We start from the raw sequence: 27,012 nt of genomic DNA, 5'->3' as shown, positions 1-27,012 counted from the left end.
AAGAAGAGACAAATGTGCGAGGAGGGGGGAAGCAGAGCCAAAGTGCCTGCGTCGATATATATATGATTCCTGCGTTGCGCCACTATATACAGAGGAAGGTTGCCCCTGGTAACGACTGTATGGTCGGGCCGTGGCGTCAACAGACCACGTGGGACCCTCCATCCGCTTTCCACGCTTTCAAGGGGAAGAGGGCCGGAAGGGAAGGGGGATACGGGGGAAGGAGAGGGAGGCAGGAAGGGAAGGAGGGAAAAAGTAGAGGCTTTGTGTTCGCTCGGGTTGAACACGCCGCAGTGGATGCCCAGCCGCATGTGCCGTGGACGTCTACACGCCTCGCAGCCAGGAGTTCGCGCTTTTGTGTGTGTATGTGTGTGGGTGCCAGCGCGCGTGTAATTTTTTTTTCCGCGCATTTTTGACTGTTGTCGCATTTTACCGCGTCGCAGTCAGCGGTGACCGTGAAATATGCAATTAAGCTTCTAAGCTTGCTTTTTGTTGTCCAGTCGGCGGTTGCTCGCGTTTGAGCCCACGTAAACAAGTCTCTGTCCTGGGACGATTGCTAGGCAGGGAAATAACGGCGACTATAGCTGTCATCCATTGTCTGGGAATTGCGACAGTTCCCAGCAAAGTTTGTCGCAGAGCGTGTCGAGCGCCACGAACAGCTCAGAGGTTTCTGTTTCTTTGAGGGACAACTTTCATCAGACAGCTGGCGTTGAAAGGGGTCATAAGACTCGACGACCCCAACTGTCCTCATCCGCTGCCGCCAACAACAACTAGCTGCATCGGAAGCCCAGTGAACCAGCGCTGAAGCCCTGCGCCACAGAAAGGAAAGCGAAGCTTGAAGAAGTCTTCACCGGGAGCTTCGGTAGGCGAACGACTTCTGGGGCCAGTTGAGGTGTGTGTTCCAGCCAGAGGAATCCGCGGAATATCTATCATTAGCGCACCAACGAGGCTGATTACTGCAGATATCTTCATCGGTTTACCGGCACATAGCTGTCGGGAGACACTTCGTTTACCAGGCATCACAGACTGTGATCCCCCAGCGTACAAGCCCCCGATGGGGAAGGAGTTGTCAGTACCCTGCCAATGTGAATGTTACCTGTTGTAGAGATCCCTATAGTTGACGCTGTCCTCACTTGTTGAGAACGTGAACTGTGCTGTGCCAGCCTTGCCGTACGGTCCAGTCGTGGTTGCGGGAGTGGCGGTCGCCTGCGCACGATGCCCTCGGCGTAGGGCAGCGTGCACGTCATGCGGTCCGTACGTGGCCGCGCCGCCCAGAGGGTACGGGACAGAGCTAGTATGCCATGAGCGAGGATCTGGAGGCTGCCCTGCCGCCTACCGACCCAGAAGGCCAGACCTGCATCAGCTACGGGAATCCGCTGCCGTCGCGGTGAGTGACAGCTGCGATGCAGCACGAAAGTTTTTAAGTTTACGGACACGATAGTTTACGAGACATTCGAAGGCGGTGTCAGAGCCATTTGTCGCTTACTTTACCGGCTGTAGACACGTCGTTTGTCGGCGTAGGTAAGTGTCTTTTTGACAGAATTCAATCCCGCACGATTAGGCGTAGGCATGTGCAGAACAAAATTTGCGAGCTCTGTCGGACCCGATAGTTTAGGAGACATTGGAAGGCGTGGTCAGAGCAGTATATCGCTAAGTTTGCAGGCTACAGACACGTCTCTTGTTGATGTAAGAAAGTTTTTGATGGAGGAACAATCTCCCATGGTTATGCGTTGGCATGTTCCTTCCGGTCAGTTATAGCGTGGCAAGTAACTAAATATATATAGCAAACGTTCTCCCAAAGAGGGTGACTTTCTTTAGGCCTCAAGACAACCTATCATCGTGAAAAACTTCATGAATTTCACCCTGTTTTATTGGAAGCAGACACCATTCGTACTAGACTACAATTGCGGCCGAATGGTGGAGGCAAAAAATAAATAACAAACGGAGCCCGCGTGTAGCTGACAAACTGCCAATTTGTAAGCCAGGGAAGGAACTTAACAAGAATGTCCTTTAATTATAAAAAAAATGTTTGTTATTGTTTGTAAGGGCGGTTTAACGCGCGTGAAATTCATTGACCGTCTCTGTCACCTTCCCTCCAAGAGCTAATCAACGTGTGTTCATGGTTTTTGCACCGAGTCAGTGACGCCGCTCGTCAGGATATATCTTGTACCTACTAGTGCTAAAGCCTTGCGGAAAGACGCTTAAAAAATCCAAGGCCATTGTGCATTGCGAAGGCGGTCCTCCAGCGAATCTGTATAACTGTGGTTACAAATTGTGGTTAGAATGGCTTTATTGCATAACTAATAACTCATTAATCATGGTCACAGCGGTCACGTTGAAGCACACTGAGTGGTGCTTTAACAACCGATCGACGACTTATTGCTTGACAATGTCTGGTTTATGCACGACCGCCGCTGCGTTGTCGACTGGCTCGTATCAGCGCGGAGTCGCAAACCAAGTTCCACCAGCCCGAACCGCGTGCACTGTTCTCTGTGTGGTCCTGAAATAACGCTACTGAAATATCTCACAACGCAATAGAAGTGATATCGTAACGAGCGATTCACGATGTATATCACAATGCCATCATTGGTCTGAACGCTGCAGATGTCACAGTCAACGTCTTCGTTTTCTTGTGGACGCTAACTTATTTGATAAACCTGGGCGCCACGAACGCTTCTTTTCTTGCGTCGTACTAGAAGAACAGCAGAACTATAATAAACGTGTTAGTAGGCGAAACCGACCTAAAATTATACCAGCTTATTCTAATTTTCTGAAACAATGTGCAGAATTTGCCTAAGAGAGCATGTTGCACTAAAGAAAAATGGCAGCATCTCCACTCCGTCGATAATGGCGAGGGTGCGGAGTACGGGGACTCGAAATGACATCCAAGTTGCGCCACGAGTGACATGCGATTTACGCCCTGACCGTCATTCGATTTGAGCCGTGAGTTGCACCTTAATTTCCTAAATGAAACTGCAACTCACGGCTCAAATCGAATTCCGCTTGACTTTCGCTTGATGGTGGTGTGCGCACGGATGGACGCGGACGGACATTGGAAGGTCCTAAGGTACTCCGCACCGTTACAGGCAAGCCGTTTGACTCTCGGGTACTAACTCGCGGTCGTAGCCCAATGGGTAAGACGACTGACACTAACTCTGTCTGGTCTACCAGACACAGGCTCGAATCCTGCCGGTGCCTGTGTGATCTTTTGCGATTGTAAATGCTATGCGCACGGACGCGGACGGACATGGGGTGGTTCTATGGTACTCCGCTCCTAAAATGGATAGTCGTTCGCGAAAAAAAAAATCGAATTACTGGGGCTCGAACCAAGGCCGTTAGCGTGAAAGCCCACGACTCTACCTTAAAGCATGCACTGAGGCCGAACAGGGGCGCCCCTATAAGCAGCTGCTCAAGAGGCTCAAGAGAACGGAAGCAGCGCTCCAAACGAGTCAGTAGGTGACGTTAGTGGGATGCGTCTAGGCGCCCAGATTTGTCAAACACGCGTCCAGTACATTCACACCACAACGCCTGTCCATCGAGAGTGTAAAGTTGGGCTTGTTGGTGATGCATTCTTGTAGGCTAAGCGCGAGGCAGACACAGGACGAGACAAGAGATGGGACGAGCGCTATCCATCCATTCATCATCTTACTGCACGCTGAACGCTTACAGCTGTCAAAAATGATACACGCAACCAAGAACAGGGACCTGCTTTAACAAGCATAGCGCTCAGATATATTTTGCCCACGGGCACGAAAATTTCAACGTACCCTAGCCGTAGGCCGCTTCGCTGCAAAAACAAAATGATTTCGTCAGTTCGGAGCCTATGCAGATTGATTCTACTCGTCCCTCCTGCTTCAAAAGCGAGAAAACATACCCCGAATGTTTCTTCGCTTTGATGACATTTATAACAAATATATCGATTAATACACACAGGAACTATTTAAAAATTACAGTACTTTGAATATAAAATACAACTTGGATATCTGGAATCGGGCTACGAAGTAAATCAGTAAATACGGAGCGATGACGACAGAAGCAGAACCGAGTATCAGTGCGGCCTGAAATAATTTAGGTCAGGGAAACCATTTAGATGGGTTATAATTTCACTGAAGTGCGATATCGAGGATATCACCTGTGTAACGTATACCTAGCTGTCTAATATTTTGTGTTTTTAATTGACTGTACAGGGCTATCAGAAGAAAAAAAAACTGTGGTTGATTCCTCTGTTACAGAAATCAGTCAAACACGAAAGTGAAATGTGCAGCGAAATCTGCAGCTGAGAATGATTTGCGGGTCAGAGGCTATCTTGTGGGTGTGCTTGGCGAGCGACGTCCTGCTGGCGGGTAGCTTCGGTAAAGGGGCACTAGCGTCATTTCCGTGACGGATATGACTTCAGTGAAATCTTGGGGTATCTCGGCATAAAACACTTTCGTGTTAAAATATAAAACCAGAAAACGAACAACCCTAAGTATAACGTACTCTTTAGTACTAACGGTTGCTTCCCCGCAAGAAGACCCTGTGTGCAGGGGTGCACCCTTTACAGGCCGCTTTCTTCGTTGTAAAGGCGTCACTTCCGTGACGGATATGACGTCAGCGAAATGTTCGTGTATCCGGGAATAAAACACTTTCGTGTTAAAAGAGAAAGTGGTAGTGGAGAGCACTGTTGCAGGGAGTTGCGAAATATCGCAGTCGGCGAGGAGTTCAGCCGAAGTAACCTTGGAGCGTTCTTTGAAGGGCTTCCCAGAGCAGTGTAATGTACACGCAGTCAATGAGACAGTGACGAGGTGTTTTCGGGATATCGCAAAGCCGGCAACCAGCAGAAGAAACGAGAACGTTTCTACGGTGGTAATGCAGCCGTGGATTAAACGGGCAAGCTTTCACTACGAAATGTCAAAAATAAAGTTTTTGCACCATTGTGAGCGGATAGAGCAAGATAAATATACATAAAAAGAAGGGCAAAAGTGTTTAATAAATACCTGTAAAGCATTATCGCGAACATTGTACATAAACAGTCTGTAACAATCTTTTATTACCATCCCTTGCAGAAGAAAGTTGAGAGAAGGGCGAAAGTTTTCTCACATCGAAACTGAGTCAAAACACCCGCTAAAAGTGCGTCTAACTTTCGCCGAAAGTGCGTCCAGTCGGTTGTGAAACCTTCAAAGATCCAAACCTCTAAACGAAGAAAGAACCCATGCGTCCATTTCTCTGCACCAAGTAAACGCATCTATGAATGATCTAAATGTAGTATACCGACACGTGGTTTATGAGATAAAGGTATACTATTGCACTCCTTCTTCATGACCGATGCGTGTATTGTCTCACCTAGAACCGTTCCTTCTTTCGCAATTCTCAAGTAAACGTTTTGACCAGATGGAAGCCCGGCTTTACGCTCGCGCCGTGTGTGCAGAGATCTTATCAGAGCTGTTCGGGCGACCAACCGGTCCATGGGGAACTGCATTAGTTTTTTGACAGGACGCCATCGGTACAACTAAGAAAGCTCTCGCTTCAAAAAGCGAGCCAATAAAAACCTGAGAGGAAACATAGATCGTGGGTGGATACTCACAAACATGACCGTGAAGAAATGTAACAACAGCATGTAATATTAAGAAAGAAAAAATCAGATTGATTACTAGCCTAAACGTTTTACTATAGAATGAAAGGTGCGATGGACCTCGGGTTCCTCCGTCTGCCAAGTCGTCGTGAAAGAGCGGAAAGCAAGTCAGCGTCGAGAGAGAGAGAGAAACTTTATTGTACAAGGAGTTAAGAGGGCGGAATGGCCGGTGGCATGAGCCTGACGGCGACAGCGGTGGCTCGGTTCACCAGGGACATTTGGATCCCCGGATCCGAGCTCCCCAGCGCCCCCTCCCACTGCTCGTCACACGATGTGGAGGGGAAGGGATCATTAGGACATGCCCATATGGAGTGCGACATGGTGGCTAGAGCACCGCACGAAGGGCAGTTGGGGGAGGGAAGTAGTGTGGGGTGAATGTGGTGCAGCACTGCACGACATGGAAGAGTGTCGGTCTGCAAGAGCCGCCACGTGCGTTCCTGTGAGTTGTTAAGGCTTACATGAGCTGGGGGAAAGGCGCGGCGGGAGAGACGGTAGTTTAGGACCAAGTCTTGATAGCTGAGGAGGCTATCTCGAGCCGATCTGGCACGGTGTGAGGGGACCAGGCTGGTGCTCGCTCGGATAGTGTTCTCGAGCAGTAGCGTGGGCCACCTCGTTACACCCCACACCGGTGTGGGCTGGGGTCCAGATCAGTTCTATTGGGGTGGTGGGTGGATTTTTGGAGAGAATTTGGTGGGCCTGCGGAATGATGGCTATAGTGGAGCTGGCGTGGGTGCAGCGCGAGCCCGTCGTCTGCTACAGCATCGTCTGCTACAGCGCAGAAGAGGAAGAAGTTTCAACAAAATGAACCACTTGTTGTTGTTGTCATTCATTAATTTAAGGAAGGTCATGCGGTCAAAATAGGGGTATGGAAAGAAGGGGAATGGAAAAGTAGCCCAGTTAACGAGGTGATGCGTTTATTAACACCGCACAGGAGTTCCCTTCCCACCGCGGAGGCCAGGCTAAGGTGACGATCTACCATTAAGGAATTTTCGCCGCTGGAGTAGGCCCCAGTCTACATTAATCTTGACACTGGAAAAAGCGTGAAATGTACGCTAGCTGCTGACTAAAAGTGTGCGAGTCCAACAGCACGGACTGGCCTGAAGAGGTCATCCCATCGTATACGTTCTCCGTACAATCTGACCGATAGAAATGCCGCGAAGGTCTTGTGGAATCGTCCAGTGGGAAGTCGTGCTCAGTGTAAAGTTTGTAGAGCATACAGGGATTTTGTATCGAGAGACGATTGCCCGTTGTAGGTACGCCGGAAACGCAAAGATTGTGCGTCTCGTCTTTGAGCGTAACTTGCTTTCGCGCATGCTGTCGCCAGTAGCGTGTGCTGTTCTTATAGCAGTCCATAGTGATGCCAAGGCAGTTTTGATGGCCCAAGTTATCATCTAATGCCATCATACCGGGATGAGGGGAGTGCGCGTGAGCCAGACAACAGGCCAGAGTTCTCTGTGAAGTTAGTTTTAGCGCCTGAAGCAACCTCTAATATACGGTCAACGACATATCCTATTGTCAATACAAGGCTTGTCAGGGAAATCAAAAACGGGATTGTCAGAATGCACCAGTAGCTTTAGTTCGTTGCCCAAAACCCTAAAAGGCATGAACGCTGCACCATTGAAGAACCGACAAGCGTAGTGGTTCCGAATAAAGGGCGGAAGGCAGATGGAATAGCGGACATCCTTGAGGGTTGTATAAACATACACTTGGAGAGGTGCTTATTAACAATTTATCTACTGCTATAAGGTATCATAACAAATGCGCACGCCTTTAAAACAACTGATTTGATGTTATACTTTACAAAGAAAACCAGAAAAGAGAGGTACATGTGATCGCATTAGCACCTTAAAAACATCAGTGTTAGGAAGGAACGAATAAAGGTAAGGGAAAGGCAGGAATGTCAACCAGGCTGTGGCCTAGTTTGCTATCCTACACGTGGGGAAGGGGAACAATGGCGGAAAAAAGATGAAAACAGTAAAAGAAGGGGAAGGTAAGGATAGAGAGTAGTCTTTTGTGCTCTTAAGGGGAGGAAACTCCTACCACGTTGATGATGCATGCTGTTTTTCAAGGCGTTTTTACAAAACAGCAGCATTACAAGTTTTCATTTTCCCGCATTTAACTGTGAAATTCAATTTTTTGCTAATATCGAAGGACCCCTGACGGTAATTGCTCGGAGGGAGCAGCATAAGCAGCATAAGCATGCATGTCCAACCGAGAAGCGTTCTCTAAACGTCCCTTACAGGCGTTTCCTAAACACGCGTTCCCTAAACTTGATAATTTAGAAATCCGAAGTCGCTTGGACGTTCAAACGCCACGAAAAGGCTTCTCTCAAGCCAAATAGCGAAACCGTCAGCAAGAGAACGTTCTAAAATCCAGGGACACCATCACAAACGAACAGTTTCGTTGGCTCAAAGTCAGAAATTTCGTTCACAATTTCATTCGTCAATGGCGGGGCCTCCACAAACTAACGTGGAACGCTGCTTGGAACGAGAGTACCTGTAGACTCCGCAGCAGCTCATTCGACGAGACCCTCCATGCACGGCACAAACACGCATGCGCGGAATGTGCATGTGTAACCGAAGAGCGTTACGTAAAAGTACCTTAGGTGCCTTAGCCGTTGCTTATACGCCTTCCTAAACAAGCGTTCCCTAAGTTCGACATTTAATGAGCCTCCTCGATTATCAGCCCCGGATCGCCCGCGGACTGCCCAAGACGCGATCCGGCGCTCGATTTTCCCATGTATTCCTATGGGACTTCCGGAACGAACGCAGTCCTCGGACTGCCCGCGGACCGTCCTGGACTGGTAAATCGAGGATGCCCTAAATTGGCTTTTCAAACGCTAGGTCGAGGCTTCTCCAGAGCCCACTACACTCTCTGCAGCGAAACCAATTCGGACGCACAAACATCGTTTCGTTGGCTCCGACTCCGAAATTACGTGCGCAATTCCATTCGCAAATGGCGTGGCCACCCCAAAATGACGCGGAACCGCTGGCTCGAACGAGAGCGTCCGTGCAGACGATGAAAGAGCGGTCGCAAAGCGGGACCCGATATGGGAACGTGACGACAGAGCGCACCGTTCGGTTCAAACGAGCACGCTGCTATACGTGCTTCGGCAGCGCCGCATCGTTATCCTAGCGGACGGGATGGGTATGCGGTATTACACGGTGGGGGTATATGAGGCACTGTAATTGATTTCCCACGCCGACGGAGGCGCTGAAAGAGCCCCGCGGAAGAGCGTGCGAAAAAAGCCACGATGGTAATCACACGCGTCGATCTGCGCCAGGTACTTATTTGACCGCCGAGGGTTTCACACATGTCTTTGTGTGCACTCATACTTTAAATGAACCATGAAGAGAAAATGCAACTTCGTTTAATTTGAAAGAACTAGGATTCAGTATCTCACTCAGCTCCATTACAGCCACAAAAGATGTTTTTTTAACGAAAAAAAAAGCAAGAAGTATTTAAAAACTTTCAAATTTTGCGCCACAGTGACGTGTATGAGCAAGAATGACGCCATACGGGCCAACAATAAAACATAATTTTCAGTACGTTAACTGCACGTTAGCATTCAAGTGATGCGGTCAAATGGAACTAGAGGCCCCATTACAGACGTCCAGTCATGTGTCGTCGCGACAGGTCAGTTAGGCGGCCGCCAATCGCACAAACAAGGTTCCGTGACGTCATAGAAAAGTTGCGGGGAATTGGCTAGGGGGTCGCGACTGCTTCACACGTTTTCTTTAATATCTCCGTTATTTGTTCGAAGATTGCGATGATATTGGTACCATTGTTAACGGGACTAAACAGTCTTTCTAATAAACCCAACTTGTATTTTGTCTTCATGGCTCCTTTAATAGTGAATGGTGTAGGGAGTGTTGGAGCTTTTTATATCAGTCTGGTAGCCAGAACGCCAGCGGGGGCCTTGACGATAGCCGGAATGTGCGTACTGTTATAGGCTTGGACACACCGAGTACAAATGTTGCGTCGCGGCGTAAATCTCATAAGGCCTGTCCAGCGCAGAAATACCGCGGCGCTTTTAAAGACAATAGCCTTTCTTGGGATAACAAAACGCAAAAAAATTGGCATGTCTGTCTGTAACCCGATTTAGCCGCCAGGCCAAAAAACGGACAAAGAACGCTTGAACACGAAGTATATTTAGGCAAGACCGTTTCGAGTAAAAATGCTGCCGTGGAACATACACGCCCGTGTTATTCAGCACAGTGGAAACGTCGGTACATTGGCGGCGAAATGTCACCACATAAAAAAAGAGTACCTCACTATTTTTTATTAAGAATACACGCCGGGGTGTTCCTTACAATAGCAAGCGAAAAAAGGAAACTATTAGTTAAAAACGCTGTCGAAGAAAGGCGACACAAATGTGAGCAGCATAACAAAAGATGTCGGCTCCTATTGCTCCAAGAGCAACAGAAACAAAAGGCCTCAACAGGTGGCGCGCGGGCAGTGCGAACGCGGGAAATTTGAATTGAATTGAGGGTACGTCTAATGCCTTCATCATTGGAAGAGCAAGAAGAGAGTGGAAGAGAGTGAGGGGTCAGACTTGAAGATAGAATGGTGGCAGAAGACTGCCGTCTTTTGGCGACATCTGCAGCTAAGCAAATATACGTGGCCAATTTCACCTGATGCTGTAAATAAAAAAAACAGATTGCAGAACTAAAAGCCAAAGAGCTTGAATTAGCCAACGTAAAGACCTCTGCAGGTATTAAATTACACCAATACGCACAGCATCGACTGGCACTATATGTCGCTGCGCAGGGACATTGCCGCTGCACGCATCGTTACTTTCATCGTGCAGCGACCTGTTTGTAAGATGGAGCACAGCACTAGCCGTTTGTTACCTAGGAAACACTCACTCAGTCTCTCTATTCTAATGGCCACTCTTTGTGACGGCACGTGTTACAGTCAGCGATGGATGTGGCAACTTTCATTCGTTGGTAAAACTAGCCAGAAGTTCGCGCTTCTTTTTTGCGTCACGCGGTTTCGTGTATGCGGTGCGCCATTGGCGGTCTGTGCATTCCTGCGGTCAGTACGCGCGCGCATTGTGTCATGCCGCAACGTTAACTAGCGTTCACACAATCAGACCGCCGAGGCCGCCGCTCAGTGCTTAAAGATCATTGCTGAAATGGATGCGTCAGCACAATATATCTACCTAATGAATGTGTGCGTATACCTTTGACGATCCCCTCTGGATGTGGTTGGCACACAAAGCTGTGAATACTAATTGACGTCGTAAGACATGCTCTGCTGCGCATGCGCACTCCCTCTTTCTCTTTGTGTGTGAGAGGGAGAAAGTGAAAAAGAGGGGCGAAAGAGAAAGACCCTACGGGGTTCCACTCTTGGAAGCGTGGCCCTCATTCTCACTAATTTAGCCTTCGAGGCAGCGTATTAGGACGTGCACGCTTGGAGCAATTACAGAACTGGGAAGCAACCATGGGTGCTCTATTCCCACTATCCCTTCCTTCCTGTCCATCGCTTCCTTTTTTTATATCCAAGAAAATGCAAGGTGTGTCGAAAAACATTCAAATTTCCCGCTACAGTGATGTATTATGGGCAGGAGTGACGTCATACGGGCCAGCACTAAAAATGCAGTTATCAGTGTGCTAACTGCACGTTAGCGCTCAAGTGATAAATAAATTAGATTAACTAGATAAATAAGCATATATATATATATATATATATATATATATATATATATATATATATATATATATATATATATATATATATATATATATATATATATATATATATATACACGGATTAGGTTACGGTTCGGGTTCGAGTGAATTTATTTCGTTCCGGTTCAGTTCCGGTTCGACTAAATCCCAACTCGAACATGTTCGCGAAGCGGTTCGGTGAGGTAAATTATAACCGAAATACGGAAAAAAATGTTTGCGGTTTAAAGAGATCATAAAAACGAAGTACAGTTTTGCTGCATTCAAAATACCTCTTTTTTCCAATAAAAGTTGGGGAATTTTAAACACAGCAGTAAGCAATCAGGCCAGGCGCTAAGGAAAACAGATGAAGTTGCGACAATTTACCAGCAACTTACCCACCCATCCCTTATGTTGTCCTAGGGATTAGTTAGAGGTAGTGTATAGGGACACCAGTTAAAGCAGCAGACAAGGGTCATACTGTCTGTGGAACATATCTTTCCCCCGCTTTCTTTTTATTTGTTAAAATCGCAATCGTCTTTCTGGAATTGCCCATCATCCTAATTAAACCCCTATAGAGAAGGCCTGCGCATACCTCCGTATATTATCTTGGGACGCGTAGGAAGAGACACGTAGAGAAAGAGGAATGGTTTAAACGTTTCGGCCGAGGGACCGGCCTTCGTCACTGAGTCAGAATAACATTCTGAATAACAGTTATTCTGACGAAGGCCAGTTCCTTCCCCAGAACGTTAGAGTCATTCCTCTTTCGACGTGTGCATTTCTTTTCATTCAAAACTTCTGCCGGTGTCCAAGAAACTGCTTCTTGTTACTATGTATATATACATATATATGCAGCTAACAGGTGAAGTTCCGAGCATGCGCAACAGCACGCGGATATAGATATAGAAGCTGATAAGCCGCTACCACGCCATCGTCGAGCGGTCGTGAGTCCTATCAAATACACGGCCATAGGTCGTGCGTTTCCGCAACAGCCCAGGAAAGTAATCTCTTTTGTTGTCTCGGGTGCAACAAAGGGTTACACAATAGGGGAAGACCATCACGCACTGTCCTCAACGACTTCCACGATTTCCCTATCGTATACGACCGACACTGCTTTCGTAAACAACCGCGCGGTTATCGAGCCATATATACGGTTCACGTCCGCGGCTTTCCCAGTGACCGGCCAAGCATCTCCGCATTTCCTTCCGCGAATTGTCGTCGTGTTCACTCAGGCGTTCGCTAAGACATCGGGCCATTGGGCGCTCAGTGTGCGGTCACACGGTAATGAAATCTTACGAACCATGTTCAGCTGCCCGTGCTGAACGTTTTTGTTTTCCATGGATTGTTGCACATTCGATTCGTTAGTCACCGGGAACGCTCGTCTGCAGACAGGCGGTAACTTCCTCGGAGCGCTACCCAACCGGAGCGTTACCGTTGTCACCGATGTTAAGGTTAGGCGATAGCCGGAAGTACCCAGCTGCGTCGCCGTCGTTGTTATTAGGTGCGGAGTACCTTAGGACCACACAATGTCCGTCCGCGTCCGTGCGCATAGCATTTACAATCGCAAAAAATCACACAGGCACCCCCAGGATTCGAGCCTGTGTCTCGTAGAGCAGACAGAGTTAGTGTCAGTCGTCTTGCTCATTGCGCTACGACCGTGAGTTAGTACCCGAGAGTCAAGCGGCTTACTTTCTACGGTGTGGAGTACCTTAGGACCTACCAATGTCCGTCCGCGTCCATGCGTGCGCACACCACCATCAAGCGAGAATCAAGCGAAATTCGATTTGAGCCGTGATTTGCAGTTTCATTTGGGGAATAATCAAGGTGCAACTCACGGCTCAAATCGAATGACAGTCGGAGCGCAAATCGGATGTCACTCGGGGGCGCAACATGGATGTCATTTCGACTCCCCGTACTCCGCACCCTCGCCATCATCTACGGAGTGGAGATGCTGCCATTTTTTATTGTTGTTGTCCGGTTCAGAAAATAGAAACACATGAAAAGTAAACCAGTTACAGTTAAAGCCCAATCCAACGAAGTCACCGGGAGCCGGGAATTATTTGGATAAATCGAGATCTTGGCGAAATCGGGAATGTCAACTTACAAGCAGTTGATTCCATAAATGCCATGTCTAAGGGGAGGTGCATCCCAGCAGGTATACCATATGGCATCGTAATCGCGGCGGCCGCGCCGTTCGATAATTTAGCAATGCGCTTTAAGTTCGGGGTGATAACTTTAACAATGAAACGCTAGGGGTTCTGGGAGAAACGAATTTGTTCCTTGCAAAAAAGCCAATGATTTCTGCCTGCGTGCGTTCAGTTAGCACTGGACGCGCAGACTTTTCGCGGCACGAAAGCGCTTTCAACGCACCCTCGGTTCCTTCGCGAGCCCCACCAAAGCGCCTGGGGCATCCAACACTTGGCCACAAGTGGGCACAGGAGCTTCAGCAGTTTCTGGGTCGTCAGCATCCTCTGACACCGCTTGTGCGTCGGAATTAAACTTTACAGTGTATCTGGTGTACAGTGTATCTGGTGTATAACAAAATTAGGTGCCTCGTTTTCTTTTTTCTGACATGGCGCAATAATCTGCGTGGTCTTCTGACGAAACACATTTAAAATTGCTCCTTTTTAAATGTGTCTGTTTCTCACCATACCTCGTTAAATCGGGAATGGCGCTGAATGTACTTCGTTAGTTCGAGCTCATAAAAGCATTGAGCCGTATAGGCACCTGCAGAGTAATCCGAATTTAGTTCATTAGATCGGGAAATTCCTATGATCGGGTTTCAAAGCAATATAGTAGCAGTGGCAGTTTCAATATAGAATAGGAGGACCCGTAGTCCAGGTAGGGGGAATGGGTGATGCTGAGGATCTATAGAGACAAAAGAATATCAGCTGCTGCCGAAGGAGTTCTCAATCAGCACAGTGAAACTTGAAAAGAAAGCTGGGTATAAATTGGAGTTGATATAGCGATCGAATCGAATATATAGAATCGAATCGTATATATATCGTATATAGAATCGTATATATCGAATCGTGTATAGAATCGAATCGAATATATAGAATCGAATCGTACATAGAATCGCATTTACAGTATACCAGCCGAGTGCGTTACCGCCACGCTAACTGAGCACGCTGCCAGGGAAAGAACAAGAGTGGGCCTATGTGCTCGGGAACAAGTTAAGAACGGCAATAGCTCGTGTACAGTATCACTCCGCCTAAGCGAAGGACCCGGATGTCAACGGGCGCGCGTGTTTTGAAAGGAGATTGCTATGAATGCGTGATATCACCTACCCTTTCTCGCGTAGTTCGTTTGTCGTCGCTGCAGTAGTTTATAAGCATACTAAGTCTAAAAAAATCTCGATGACGGCTCGGGCCATGTTCAAAATATTCCCTGTGACGCACTACTTGCGCCGCGCGGAGTAACATCCGGTTGCGGTGATGAGGCACAACGACAACAACACCATCAAGGCTGTCGAGGGGACAAAAAGAAGATTAGAATGCTGGTGGACGAAAAGCAGAGAGGGGAATATTGCCTAGGACAGTTACCACCTGTAACAGGAAAAAAAAAAGTATTTTGTGCCTAATAAGCTTTTTGTGCCTGCCCTAAGCAGCGCTAGTATTAAACCAAAAGTGTAAAACATATGTATATTAGTCCTTTTTGGTAAGATGACATGTCATCACCCCGATACAAAGGGGAAACCAATAGAAATCATCATAATCATCATCACCATCTTGGTATCAGAGAGGAAGTTATCTTCAAGGCTGTCAACGGGACGAAAAGAAGATTAGAATGCTGGTGGACGAAAAGCAGAGAAGGGAATATTGCCTAGGACAGTTACCACCTGTAACAGGGGAAAGAAAGTATTTCGGGCCTAATAAGCTTTAGTGCCTGCCCTAAGCAGCGCTAGTATTAAACCAAGAGTGTAAAACATGGTTATATTAGTCCTTTTTGGTAAGATGACATGTCATCACCCCGCTTCAAAGGGGAAACCAATACGAATCATCATCATCATCATCGTTGCCGTTCTTATGTTGTACCCGAGAATAGTGAGTGCGGCGCTGGCGTCACATTGCGTGGGAGGGGAACATGAGAGCGCGTGAGTAGAACAGGTTTTCTCCAACCCCAGAGAACTGTGATTCTGGGAAATTTGTGGCATGAAGTGTCGTCAGTGTGCCTGTAGAAGTATAACGCGCGTCAGAAGAGGATGAAACGAAAGCGAAGAAAGAGACGCGAACGCGATGTTTTATCGTCGCAACGCTTGATGCGCCAATTGAAACTTGCTTGTGCTAGAAGGCGGGGAGTACCCGCAGCACCGCAGTCGCCTCCACGGATAGCTTTTTAGTGCTGCCAAGGCATGTAGAAACGTAACTCGAAAGTTCTAAGGCTTTCTCCTTCCCATAGGTGATCACCTCTAAGTGTATCTGACTTTTTTTCAGGGGCGAAGCCCCGTAGGGGCTCGGACTGTCAGCGTCTAATGTCGTCGTCGTAACCGTCGTCTCATGTTGTCACGGTACTAAAACACCGGGACACTCGTTTGCGCTTCGGGCTAGAATGTAACGCGTACTAAAAAAACACCGGGACACTCGCTGACGCCTCGCGCTGGAACGCTTGGTGGTGGTGGTTGTGGTTTGCGACAGGAAAAGGAAAAGAAATGCACTGGGGATATTTTGAGCTCGGCAGGGAGCTCACTTGCATACAACCCAGTGCAGGGGAAGGGAAGTAAAGGGGGAGTGATAGGATAAAGGAGAGAGAGAGAGAGAGAGAGAGAGAGAGAGAGAGAGAGAGAGAGAGAGAGAGAGAGAGAGAGAGAGAGAGAGAGAGAGAGAGAGAGAGAGAGAGAGAGAGAGAGAGAGAGAGAGACTAACGCGTGCTAAACAAACAGCGGGACACTCGTTTACGCCTCGCGCTAGAGAGCTTCGCTCTTTAAAGACGAGAGACTTTTATAGCAAAGCTGTGTACCTCTACCCCCCAACGGTTTCATCTCCGTAGGCAAAAACGCCAAGGCGCCAAGAATACACATGCATGCTTCGCTCCTCCCCAGGTTTCAGGTTAATGGAGATGACCCGGGATTTTTTTTTTTTTTTCTATTTTGTGAGAAGGTACGCATTCACGGCAATGCCGATAATATGGGGCCCGCGGGACTCTGCATCCGCGCTTCTGCGTAGCTGAACCAGTTTGTTAACCTATCGGACCATGACCTCGGGGACCGTCGTTACGACTTTGGGAATGCATGTGGCGAGGATGGCGCAAACAGTGATCTTGTTGCACGCGCTGGATAGAAAGCGTTGCATAAGGTGAACGCGGGAGGGGATACTGAGTAACCGAATCACCTGCAAAGGCCATTCTAAAAGGTGTGAATTCACCTGCGAAATTGTTGTTGCGGCGCCGCTTATGCGGCAAGGCAATCTATTTCCGCTGCTGCCGCAGCTACGGAAATAGGTCGCCTTGCCGCACGAGGGGTGCGGAGCAGCGAATTAGCAGGTAAATTCGCCCCATGTAGAACTCCTCCTCACAGGCTATAGCCCTGAGGAGGAGTGTTTTGAGTACGCCAGCTTTGTGCGCCTCGGTGAGCTCTTCAAGGATGTCGCGAATACCAAGCTGGAAGCATCTTTGGGTTGATGTTCGGATATGAAGACCGAAAGCAGCTCTGTATGTTTTACGAATAAAGGCACTGTGAGTTTCGGTGTGTTTGCTGGCTTCTTGGCGACACCGTACGTGAGGAACTTTCGATAATGCAACATTTTCGATAAACGCTTTCACTCTTTCCTTCGCGTCTGGAACCACTGCGAAAGCTACAGTTATCGCCAGCACGGAGCGGCACTGCGTGATTTGCTCGTCGCATCACATACGCCTTCCGTTTCTGCTTTGTTTTTGTGGGTTTATTTTGAAAGTTGCTATCGAAAAGCGTTTATTGCTGCAACTGAAGGAAAACCGACCAACAGCTGCTACATGGCCCCAGTGACGTAATTCAGGCCGTCGAAGAACGTCAAGACCGGGAAAGAGAGAAAAAACCTTTTGAACAGGTTTTGAAGTTATCTGATGTGCGTAGAGCAGTAATTTTGGCTACCCCCTAATCTAAGTATACTGGATGTACTGGTTGACAACATTTTGTTAGCATTTAAGATTTCAAATAAAGTTGAAAAAAGTGTTTCAGGGTCTCTTTAGGGCCATAGCGTTGGTGAGTAATGCGGCGAATTAGGCCCGTAAGTCACGAGACTGTTGCCTGGTATTGTGCGATGGTACAGCGGCCGACGCCGTCGTGCTGAATTTACGAGCCGGCAACATCAGTAAAAAAAAAAAAAAATCTCTAAGGATGTCATCGTCATCTCATACTGTCGCTCCTGCTGCACTAGCTTGCCATTACGCTGTTATTCGTGCCCCAATTTCGCTGCAATGCCTTCAGAAATCTCCCCACACTCGACTTCCACACTGCGATAAAATACGGCGTGGATTAGCACTCTCTACACTCTTCCGAGGATGTCACTACGAGAGTCTTCAGCTCTTCTTTGATAGCGTTTCCCGTATGGCCGCCCCAGCTGTCGGTGAAAGAAATGAGGCCCTCGAACGGCCATCCGGAGACGTCGTTAAGCACTCACTGAATACGCCCTCCATTGTTCTATACCTTCTTTCGCTATTCTTTTCGCTTTCGTTTGAACGAACGTAGATGTTTTCTTCTTTTTGTCAAATAGACCCGTATTTTAGTTTTGTTGTAGCTTGCCTCGACAGTTTCTCTTCTAGGTTTTAGCGCCCAATATTTTAAGTGCGGCGAAGTAGCGAAAGAAACAAGGAAAAAGCACCGCTCTAGAAGTCAGAGGGGCGCGTCTCAGCGAAGGTGAAAAACGTCTAGTAAATGAGGGGGGAGCGGTCTGGGATGGGGCAGTCTTTTCGTCATAAGGACCTTTGCGCCCGCCGTCCTAATGGACGCAGCCCATCAAGCGGAGAACTCGGTAGAAGTCAGGGTACTCTCAGCCCTGCGCCGACGAAAAAAAGTAAAAATAGGCTTAGCGAAGGAGGGAAAGAGAAATCAGGTTTCTGATGTCGTATTTCTCCTTCCTTTCGAAAGACATAACCGGGAAATGGCCGCGTAGCGAAGTGCGCTGGGGCTGATGTTTTTTCTACGGTTCAGTAACGACGGCGTTGCTTTATTTGGTCCATATTCGTACGCAACTTCGGCGAAGGGGCGGCGGCTTGTTAACTCTGCCGACGCTCGTTGCCTCGCGGCAATACGCGGCAGCTGTGTACACTGCGGCGAAAACTACGGTTCGCTCCTTTCATCTCGCACTAGTTGGCGCCTATACGACGTCCATTTCGAAGGGAAAAAGAGAATAACTAGAGCAGACGTTAGGCGTCATTGCCCTACTGCGAGCTCGGCGCGGATTGGTGCCGCAGGCGCAGGCTGAAAGGGTGGTTTACCTCAGACTTTGTCGCTTTGCACGGGCCGCGCGGGGACCAAACCATTGGCTGGACAAAGCTTTGTTCAGTAAAGCACGTGGTAAGCCACACGGAAAGAAAAGACTTAAAAACAGGTAAAAAAGACCAGGAAATGCCGGATTTTAAAACACACAAAAATAAACATTGTATTTGACATTTCTAGAAAAATCTGCTTTCTGCAATTGCCGAGTGCAAGATTGTTCTTCATCAATACTCTATAAGACATCGCAATCCACTAAAGTAACACTAATTGCATTTCCGGGAAATATTCAACATAAATAGCTCACCGTCTCGCCTTCACGTCATGTTATTTTTAAGCCTCGAAGGTTTAACACCTGGGCTTCGCAGTAACAGAGAGAGAGAGAGAGAGAGAGAGAGAGAGAGAGAGAGAGAGAGAGAGAGAGAGAGAGAGAGAGAGAAAGCGTGTACGCACGTGTGCGCGCGGGTGTGCCATGCGCGCGTCCGTCCGTGCGTGCGTGTGTGCGTGAGTGCGTGTGCGTGAGTGCATGTGTGCGTGTGTGCATGTGTGCATGTGTGCGTGTGCGCGCATGTGCGCTCGTGCGTGCGTGTGTGCGTATGTGTGCGCTCGTGCGTGCGTGCGCGTGCGTGTGTGTGTGTGTGCGTGTGTGTGTGTGTGTGTGTGTGTGTCAGTTTAGAGGAGGCAAGATGGCAGAGAGCTGTGTAAGGCGGTTCCCATTGAACTACGATGGTTATGTGACGTCACTCAGGCCCTAAAATAAAGCCCAGGCCAAGAAAGAGAGAAAAACCTTATGGGGAGTTTATATAAGTTGTTTGCTGGGTGCAAAGCAGTAATGTGGCTTGGGTGCTTCAGGGCCACTTAGTCTATAAGACTGGAAACGCTTGTCGTCTGCGCTCTGCAAGCATTTCTGATGCATGTTGAAAAATTTTGAAAAAAAAAAATGTTGCAGGGAGCCTTAAAAGCAGAATTTTCGGAATTCGAACCCACAGTACTAGAATGCGAAAACAGACAAGCCGTTCACTCAAGTTCGAGTTGGTGAGTTCACTCTCTCACTGCTTATGCGTATATAAATTGGGGATTGTCTGAAGGTTTGTTTTCTTTGACCTTCAGTGGAGCGTGAGCGGCTGTGTCGCGTTCGTCCTTTTCGCTTCCGCATACCGTCTGCCTCTATCTGCTCCTGCACACCAATACAGACACAAAAAACTCCGGCCAACGAGAGGCTAGCAGCTTTTCTGTAACACGGAAGTGCGCATTATGATTACACTATCGTGAAGTTTGTCGTTCTGTGCGACCGCTTTATTGTCCAGATAGTATCGGTTCCAAATGAGTCTTTCTAGACAGCATAACTGCCGCTTTTCTTTACACAGCGAAAGCCTTTGCTACTAAGGCAATTTTTTTTAGCCTACACTGTTTACAGTGGTGCAAGTATGGTACTACGAGAAAATGCCTCTTTCGCTACACTGGTTGCACTACTGTACCTAGTGCCAGTGATAAAACAATCCAATTCCATTTCAGTCTAATTCAATTCAATCCAATCCAATTCCAATCGGTGGAGGGTGAGCGTACCGGGAAAGTGTTCCGCGAGTTGCCTGAGAATGTTTGACTTTGATAGCAGGCCTTCTGACAGCCATCTCTTGGTTCCAAACCAAAAAAAAAAAAGAAAACGAGAGCTTCCTGAATGCTTGTGCACTTACTCGACACCGACAGCCGTGTTGCAGACAATATCGCAGAAGTGCGCCAGCCTGGTCAGCACTAAAGCACCCATACGACGGCGGCATCAGGACGGCGGCCGTCGGGATAAGGCGGTTGACGTCATCGACCTGGACGGGCCATGTAGGCCGCTACCGTATAGCGTGGCTTACTTGTTTCACGCGGTCCCTCCCTCCTAATCGACCTGACCTTGACCCGAGACCGCCTTCCGCACTGGAAGCCCCGACGTTCTTAGTTTATTAATTCCTTCCGGGCGGCCGGCTATTTTCGGGAAGCGGACTGGGGAACAGTGTAGGAGTATATAGAAAGGGGGGAAAGCTTTGCGGTCTTTCCGCTGATACGCGAAGCACTGTACTTTGCGGCCACACGGTGCTGAATTTCGGTTGAGCGCGTGCACGCACGCACAGGCACAGTCTCTCGCACACAAACATACACACGCGCACAGTCTCACGTAGTCACAGAGACACAGAAACGCAGTATACAGAAACACAGTCACACGCGCACGCACACAGTCACACACACACACATGAACGTACGCACACACACAATCACACAGAAATACGCACGCTCATGCATAGAATGCACACAGACACACGCTCATGCACACAGGCGCGCACACCGTAATACTCCCATGCATACATGTGACACGAACACAGACACACACGCACGCACACGCACACACGCCGCCGTACTTACATGCACACACAGTCACACGCACACAGACACAAACACACGCAGTCACACGTACACACACACACACGCACACAGACACAAACACACGCAGTCACACACACACACACACACACACACACACACACACCTACACACACACACACACACACACACACACACACACACACACACACACACACACACACACACACACACACACACACACGCACGCACGCACGCTCGCATGCAAAGGAAAGCAGACACTCAAGAACGCCTAAAGAAGGCATAGGGGACATGTTTCGTCATTTTTGTCATGAAAATAGAAATTTCTAAAATGTTTGGATCGGTAATGATAGGCGCATTGAGCTGCAGGCGTTGAAGGAGGTATTGGACGGGGGTATTTTTGGCTAGGCGGCTTAGTTGGCTCATGCGGTGCCCCTCTATCAACTCCTGGGCAGTGCTGTACACCCCTGTTCCCTCTAGTCTGGTAGTGGAGGTGCCGGGTGGGAGTAGCAGAGCAGGTTTGTATAATGTGCGGATAAGGCAATTGGTTTTGGCCAGTTCTGAATTAGAGGGGAGGAGGTACGGAAGAGCCTAGGTGATTCGGCTAACAACGAATGTTTGAACGAGGTGAAGCCTATCTGCTTCCTTAAGCCCATGTTTTTTGGAAGCGATGCGGCGAAGGAGTCCGATGGTTTGGGAAACATGTGAAAAAAGGCGCTTGATGTACTCTGTTTGAACGATTACTGTTTATGACTAAGCCGAGGATTTTGATTTGCGGGACGATTGGCACAGGCTTTGAATCTGTGTAGATTCGGATGTTGGGAGTTGTGCGGTTTGCGCGCTCCGGAGGGAGGAGACGTAGTTGTGATTTAGATGGAGAGCATTGAAGGGCGGCTACAATGGCTCCCTCAACCACGGCTGACGCTGCTGCTTGGAGGGTCGCCTCTACTTGTGCATCACTACCTCAGCTTGTCCAAAGTGTGATGTCGTCTGCGTACAGGCTAAAGTGTATGTTGGGACTGCAATTTAGAGCCTTAGAAATATGAAGGAGGGCTATATTGGAAAGGAGAGGGGATAGCACGGCTCCTTGCGGAGTTCCTACTGGGGGTAAGTGGAGCTCGCCTGATTCAAAGGTGCCTAGTCGGAGGGTTGCGGTCCGTGAGGAAAGGAAAGTTTGACGTAATTGTACGTTCGTAAGCCAGTGGAGATAGAGGAAAGGCCATGGAGGGCTGACTGATGTGAGACCCGGTCAAAGGCTTTCATGAGGTCTAGTGCTAAAATCGCTGCTGTGCCAGACTGAGCGGGGGAAGGGGGGGGGGGAGGGGGGGATAATGTCGTGGTAGAGTACGGCTCAGAAACCGAACATGGTGGGTGGCAAGGCGTTGATCTGGTTTATGTTTAGTGAGTCTGGCATGTATGATATGTTCTAGTACTTTTCTGATGCAGGAGGTGAGAGAAATCGGCCAGAGGTGATCTAAGCTCAACGGTTTTCCGTGCTTGGGGATGAGTGAAATGTTAGCATGCGTCCACGACGCTGGTACTGTGCCTTCTTTCCAGTACTTGTTAATGTAAAAGTGTGTGAGTGTTGTAATGGTCATCAAAGTTGCGTAATATTTTGTTAGTTACTCCGTCTCTCCCAGGAGCGAAACTGGTTTTGAGAGTGAGAAAAGTGGCTCGGACTTCTGCTTCAGTTATATCCACGTCGAGGAGTGTGTTGGGTGTTCCTTGGTAGTCTGGTAGGGGGTTACGATCGCCAGTAGGGACGTATTTTTCTTAAAGGGAGAAGAGTTGTTGCGGGGTACCTGGGTAGGAGTGGGCAAGTTGGGCCAAGCGGTTGGTCTGCGCAGTTTTGGATTTATGGGGGTCGAGGAGGTGACGGGGGAGGGACCAGGTGCGTTTCACGCAAAGGGAACCTCTGAGCTGCAGATATTTCTGCCCATCGGGTTGCGGCTAATTCTGCTGCGTATATTTCCGTTTTGTGGCTTAGCGCTGCCATTTTCTTTCTGAGGTGCTTATTATGTTTATTTGTTCGCCATTTTCGCCTGCGTAGAGCAGTCCACATATTTTTTAGACGGGAGTCTAACATTTCAGCCGGGGTCTGAGTGTGAAGCGGCTGGTTGTGGGCTTTTTTGTCTCGAAGGAGTTCGGCTACACATGTATCAAGGGACTGCACTGTAGAAGATTCAGTCGGTTGTTCGTTGCGAGTGGACCTGAAGGCGTGCCAGTCTGTTATGTATTGTTGTTTGTGCTGGGGGACATAAGTGTGTTGAAGGGGGATGGTGTGCTGGATGATGCATCGGTCGCTTCCAAGAGTTTGGTCCATGTTGTGCCACTGAGCATTGGATACGTGACGGGTAAGAGTAAGATCTGGCGTTGTGTCTCGTTGTACACTATTGCCAAGTCTGGTTGGTATGTCAGGAGGGGTTCCGAGTGTGAGCCTGTGTGAGTGAGCGTGTTCCCAAAGTAGGCGACCCTTTTTCAAGATTGTAGTGTAGCCACACGCTGTACATTGGACATTAAAGTCGCCTATACTATTACGAAGGGGTGGCTTTGTGCCTCTCTCTTGGCTAGCGAGAGAAGTTTGTTGAAAGTGCTTGTGTATTCTTTGGGGCCGCTGTAAACGCCTCGAGCGCTGCCTGTAGGGGCGCCACTGAAATCCCCCTTGCAGCCCGTTTCGAAAGCAGTCGCGGGAGTTTAAGGTTCGCTCACCACTGTCGCCGTTGCTGTTGCGGCTCATTCGCGACTGATATTTTCCGTTTGTGTGCGTCGGAAATACATATTAATGTGGAGCAGTCACTTTTTTCGTAAATGTTGTGTATTTACGAGAGTGTAAATGCTTCTGACGCGATGTTAGTGTGGTCCATTCGGTCCGCATAAGCGCCAGGTGTGCGTCACAGGCCGGCCTCGCGAAACCGGCATATGCGTGGAGCTGATTGTAATTCCACGGCCCTGAAATCTACTAACAGTACCTCCGTACGCAGCATTCGTTGATATACTCAAGCTACGTAAATCGGTTTTGTGTGCTTACATTATCTAGCGGAGCACAGCTCTCTAATTACGCTTCATATCTCAGATATTGGTCACTACCCCAAACAAGCCAATGTTGCACAAATTTCACAGACATTCTACGAAATAACTACGATGGATAACCCAAAATATATGCTGGAATCAGCACACCACAAAGAATTTACTGCTGGGTCGTCTTGTCGCGAGGTCGTCTTGTCTTGTCATCTGCTACATTTATCCTCCGCTTATATATATATACGTCCGCGACTAAACGCTTCCTCGAAACATCCTCATATGAATAGATAGACTGCAGAATCTAGCAAGAAAGTTAAATCAGAGGGCCTTATCAGGTATCACACTCTTCCAACAACATCTTTTATCGCTTGTGACTACGTATATACTCACTGTATACTTCGAAAAATGCCTCCGCCGAGTGATCATCTGTTCGTTAAAGTAAAAAAACTAAATAAAGTTAACGCACAGCTTGTGTGTGTGTGATTACTAAAACGCCTATTCCTTGATTTCGCTCCGCATTTGACCACAATGATCATTAAGCGACCCCCTCCCGTACCCCCATGTTTTGCGAAATAGCAGTGCATTTCGCATCTAGTGGTCTGGTAAATTCTACCTGGCTTAACTTTAGACGAACTTCTTTAGCATTTCCGAGGTGACACTGGTTTTTTTTTTTTTAATTCCCGTACGAGCTATTTCGTTTCTCCTGGAGTCGCAGACCGTTTATTTTTCGGTGGTTTCATTAACCCACATTGGTTCTTGCTATAAGGCGTTGATGGGCACAATCTGGGTCTTGGCTAGGTTTTTTTTTTTGTTTACGACACAAAATTTTCCCAGCAACGATAAGCTAACAGCTTCGCTGTAAAAAAAGAGTTGTCAGTTGGCGTAGCGCTTTGTTTCGATCGTAAATGGTAGGGCCGAAATTTTCTTATACTTGAAAGCTTGGACTGTCACACAATCTTTTTCGCCTCATTCGCGAATCACCTGATGAAACGGGCTCATTAAAATTCAAGTGCGGGTAAGCTAAACCAGACCAGGTGCAGGAGCGATCCGAGCGTCCTTCCGCTTTTCGCGTTCCTGCACCGGAAGATGTAATGCGAAACAATGCAGAGCTGAGCGATGCTCAAGGTACACAACACTTGTGAAGTCACGCGTGTTGGGCCTGTAGTTGCACACGCTTTGATCGCTTGGTAGTGGTGTTAAGCCGCGCCACGCTGAAGAACTTTGTGTACATTTCCTCCGCACTACTATACACACAGAATAGTCTCTTTCTTGCCTTCCGCTGAGTGATATATTTTCTTGCATCACTCAGGCTACGCCCAAGAACGACGGTATCGATGCTGTACGGACAGGGACTCGTGTATTTTTTTAAGGTTGCGTGACAGTAATGGTGCGGCGTACTGTTCCGAGAACGTGCTTCAAGCGATCGGAACGAGTGAGCGCAGCGTTAAGTTGGGAGCGCCCAGACATGGTTAGCCACTTTCTCGCTCATCAAGCCTACCCTTGCTGCTGCGCGCCAGCGTCATATACCACGAACAAAATTGGCCGCGTATCTGCTCCTTGCATCGCAGATGTCGTCAAAAGACGATAGTCTTTGTAGACATTTGTCAAGGAAATGCCCCCCTTTGCTTTCCCGCTCACCTCTCATGCTGTTCCTGTTCCGTCGCGCTCATCCCAAGGTAAACACACTGAAGGTTTACTCAAGGTGATTTGAATTTACCGCGTCCCACTGCTACAGGCCGGGTTCCTCGATGCCAGCGCTGCAGTGCGGCGGAGACGCGCGTGAATCGAGGTGGCCGACTTCAAGGTTTATAGAACCGCGTTGCCGTGCTCCACGCGCGTTCCAAGCAGTACGTGGAACATAGCTAGTGGAACCTTTCGTTGCTGTTGCCGCGTGATTTCTCATACGCCGCCAGGAAGTGGCGCGGGCAACAGCAGGCGGCAGTTTTCTGCAGTAGATGTAGAACATCATTTGATATCGAAAAGCCAAGCATCCATTAATTTTTAAATAAAGGAACACTGTAATTATCCCTTGTGTACTAGTTTCCTGTCTTATATATGCGTAATGTCCTGTTCTTGTTCAACGAAGTTGACAAGTATGAACATATAAACCGGGTTTACATTTGGCTGTGATTATATAAGAATCTTGCGCAGTATCTATTTTACTTTGGCCGGGTGGCTCAATCGAGCCACAGACAGACAGACCAAAATTTCTGGGTATAAATAGTCCAAGAAAGACTATCGTCTTTAATAAGTTACGAGTAAGAGTACCGACACTTGCTGCACGCGGGTGAGCCGGGGCAGCCATTTTGGGCCCGGGCAGTGTTGCCGGTTCTCCGTCCTTAACTGCCGCCGTTTTTGACGGGCGGTTGGGGACGACAATGACGGTGTTTGGAAACTGTCGGTTAGTGTATGGTCAGTTCGCGCAAGTGCACGGTGATGCGCATTAGCTCTACACTTATTTTTTTTATTTTTGAGGAGCGCATGATGTCCGCGAATTCAATGAACTTTCTCTTAAACTAGTCAGGATCACAGAGGAAATGCGTGAATAAGCCAGCGCCAGGACACGTATTTCGAAACGCTTCGCTGCACAGCACCCCGCGTGTCTTCGCGTGATACAGAACGTTAATTAGTCATATGCTGCGTCCCGAACCTAAAGAGCCCTAAAAAATACGAAATCACCATTTATAACGAGAACTACACGAAGAATTGAGTTCTTCCGCGATAAAAAAAAAAGAATTCAGTTTACGAAAAAAAAATTTTGCAGTTAGAAAATTACAGTATATAAACCGTATGAGGCTCGAACCAACGCCCCCAGACCTCTACTCGAGGCCACACAGGGCGAAGAGCGTGGAATATTTTAGCAGGAGCTCAATAGAATAGCACGCGCATTGACATCAGACATGCCACGTGGGGCGCTG

General features: G+C 48.2%; 1 protein-coding gene across 1 annotated transcript in view; it reads left to right on the top strand.

Annotated features, from left to right (window-relative positions):
• Nucleotides 1-303: 303 nt before the first annotated feature.
• The window catches only part of LOC144158875 (protein tyrosine phosphatase domain-containing protein 1-like), a 112,080-nt gene continuing 85,371 nt past the window's right edge, over nucleotides 304-27,012 (top strand). The window contains exon 1 of the mRNA XM_077690051.1: nucleotides 304-1,384. Coding sequence (XP_077546177.1) covers nucleotides 1,299-1,384 — 86 coding nt within the window. The 5' untranslated portion in view covers nucleotides 304-1,298. The remainder of the gene's footprint in view (nucleotides 1,385-27,012) is intronic.

Source organism: Haemaphysalis longicornis, unplaced genomic scaffold (assembly GCF_048455015.1).
Source record: "Haemaphysalis longicornis isolate Haplotype H1 unplaced genomic scaffold, Haemaphysalis longicornis Haplotype H1 scaffold_10, whole genome shotgun sequence".
Taxonomy (NCBI): Eukaryota; Metazoa; Arthropoda; class Arachnida; order Ixodida; family Ixodidae; genus Haemaphysalis; species Haemaphysalis longicornis.
Note: the sequence above shows the minus strand (reverse complement) of the source record. Positions and strands in the feature narration are given on the sequence as shown.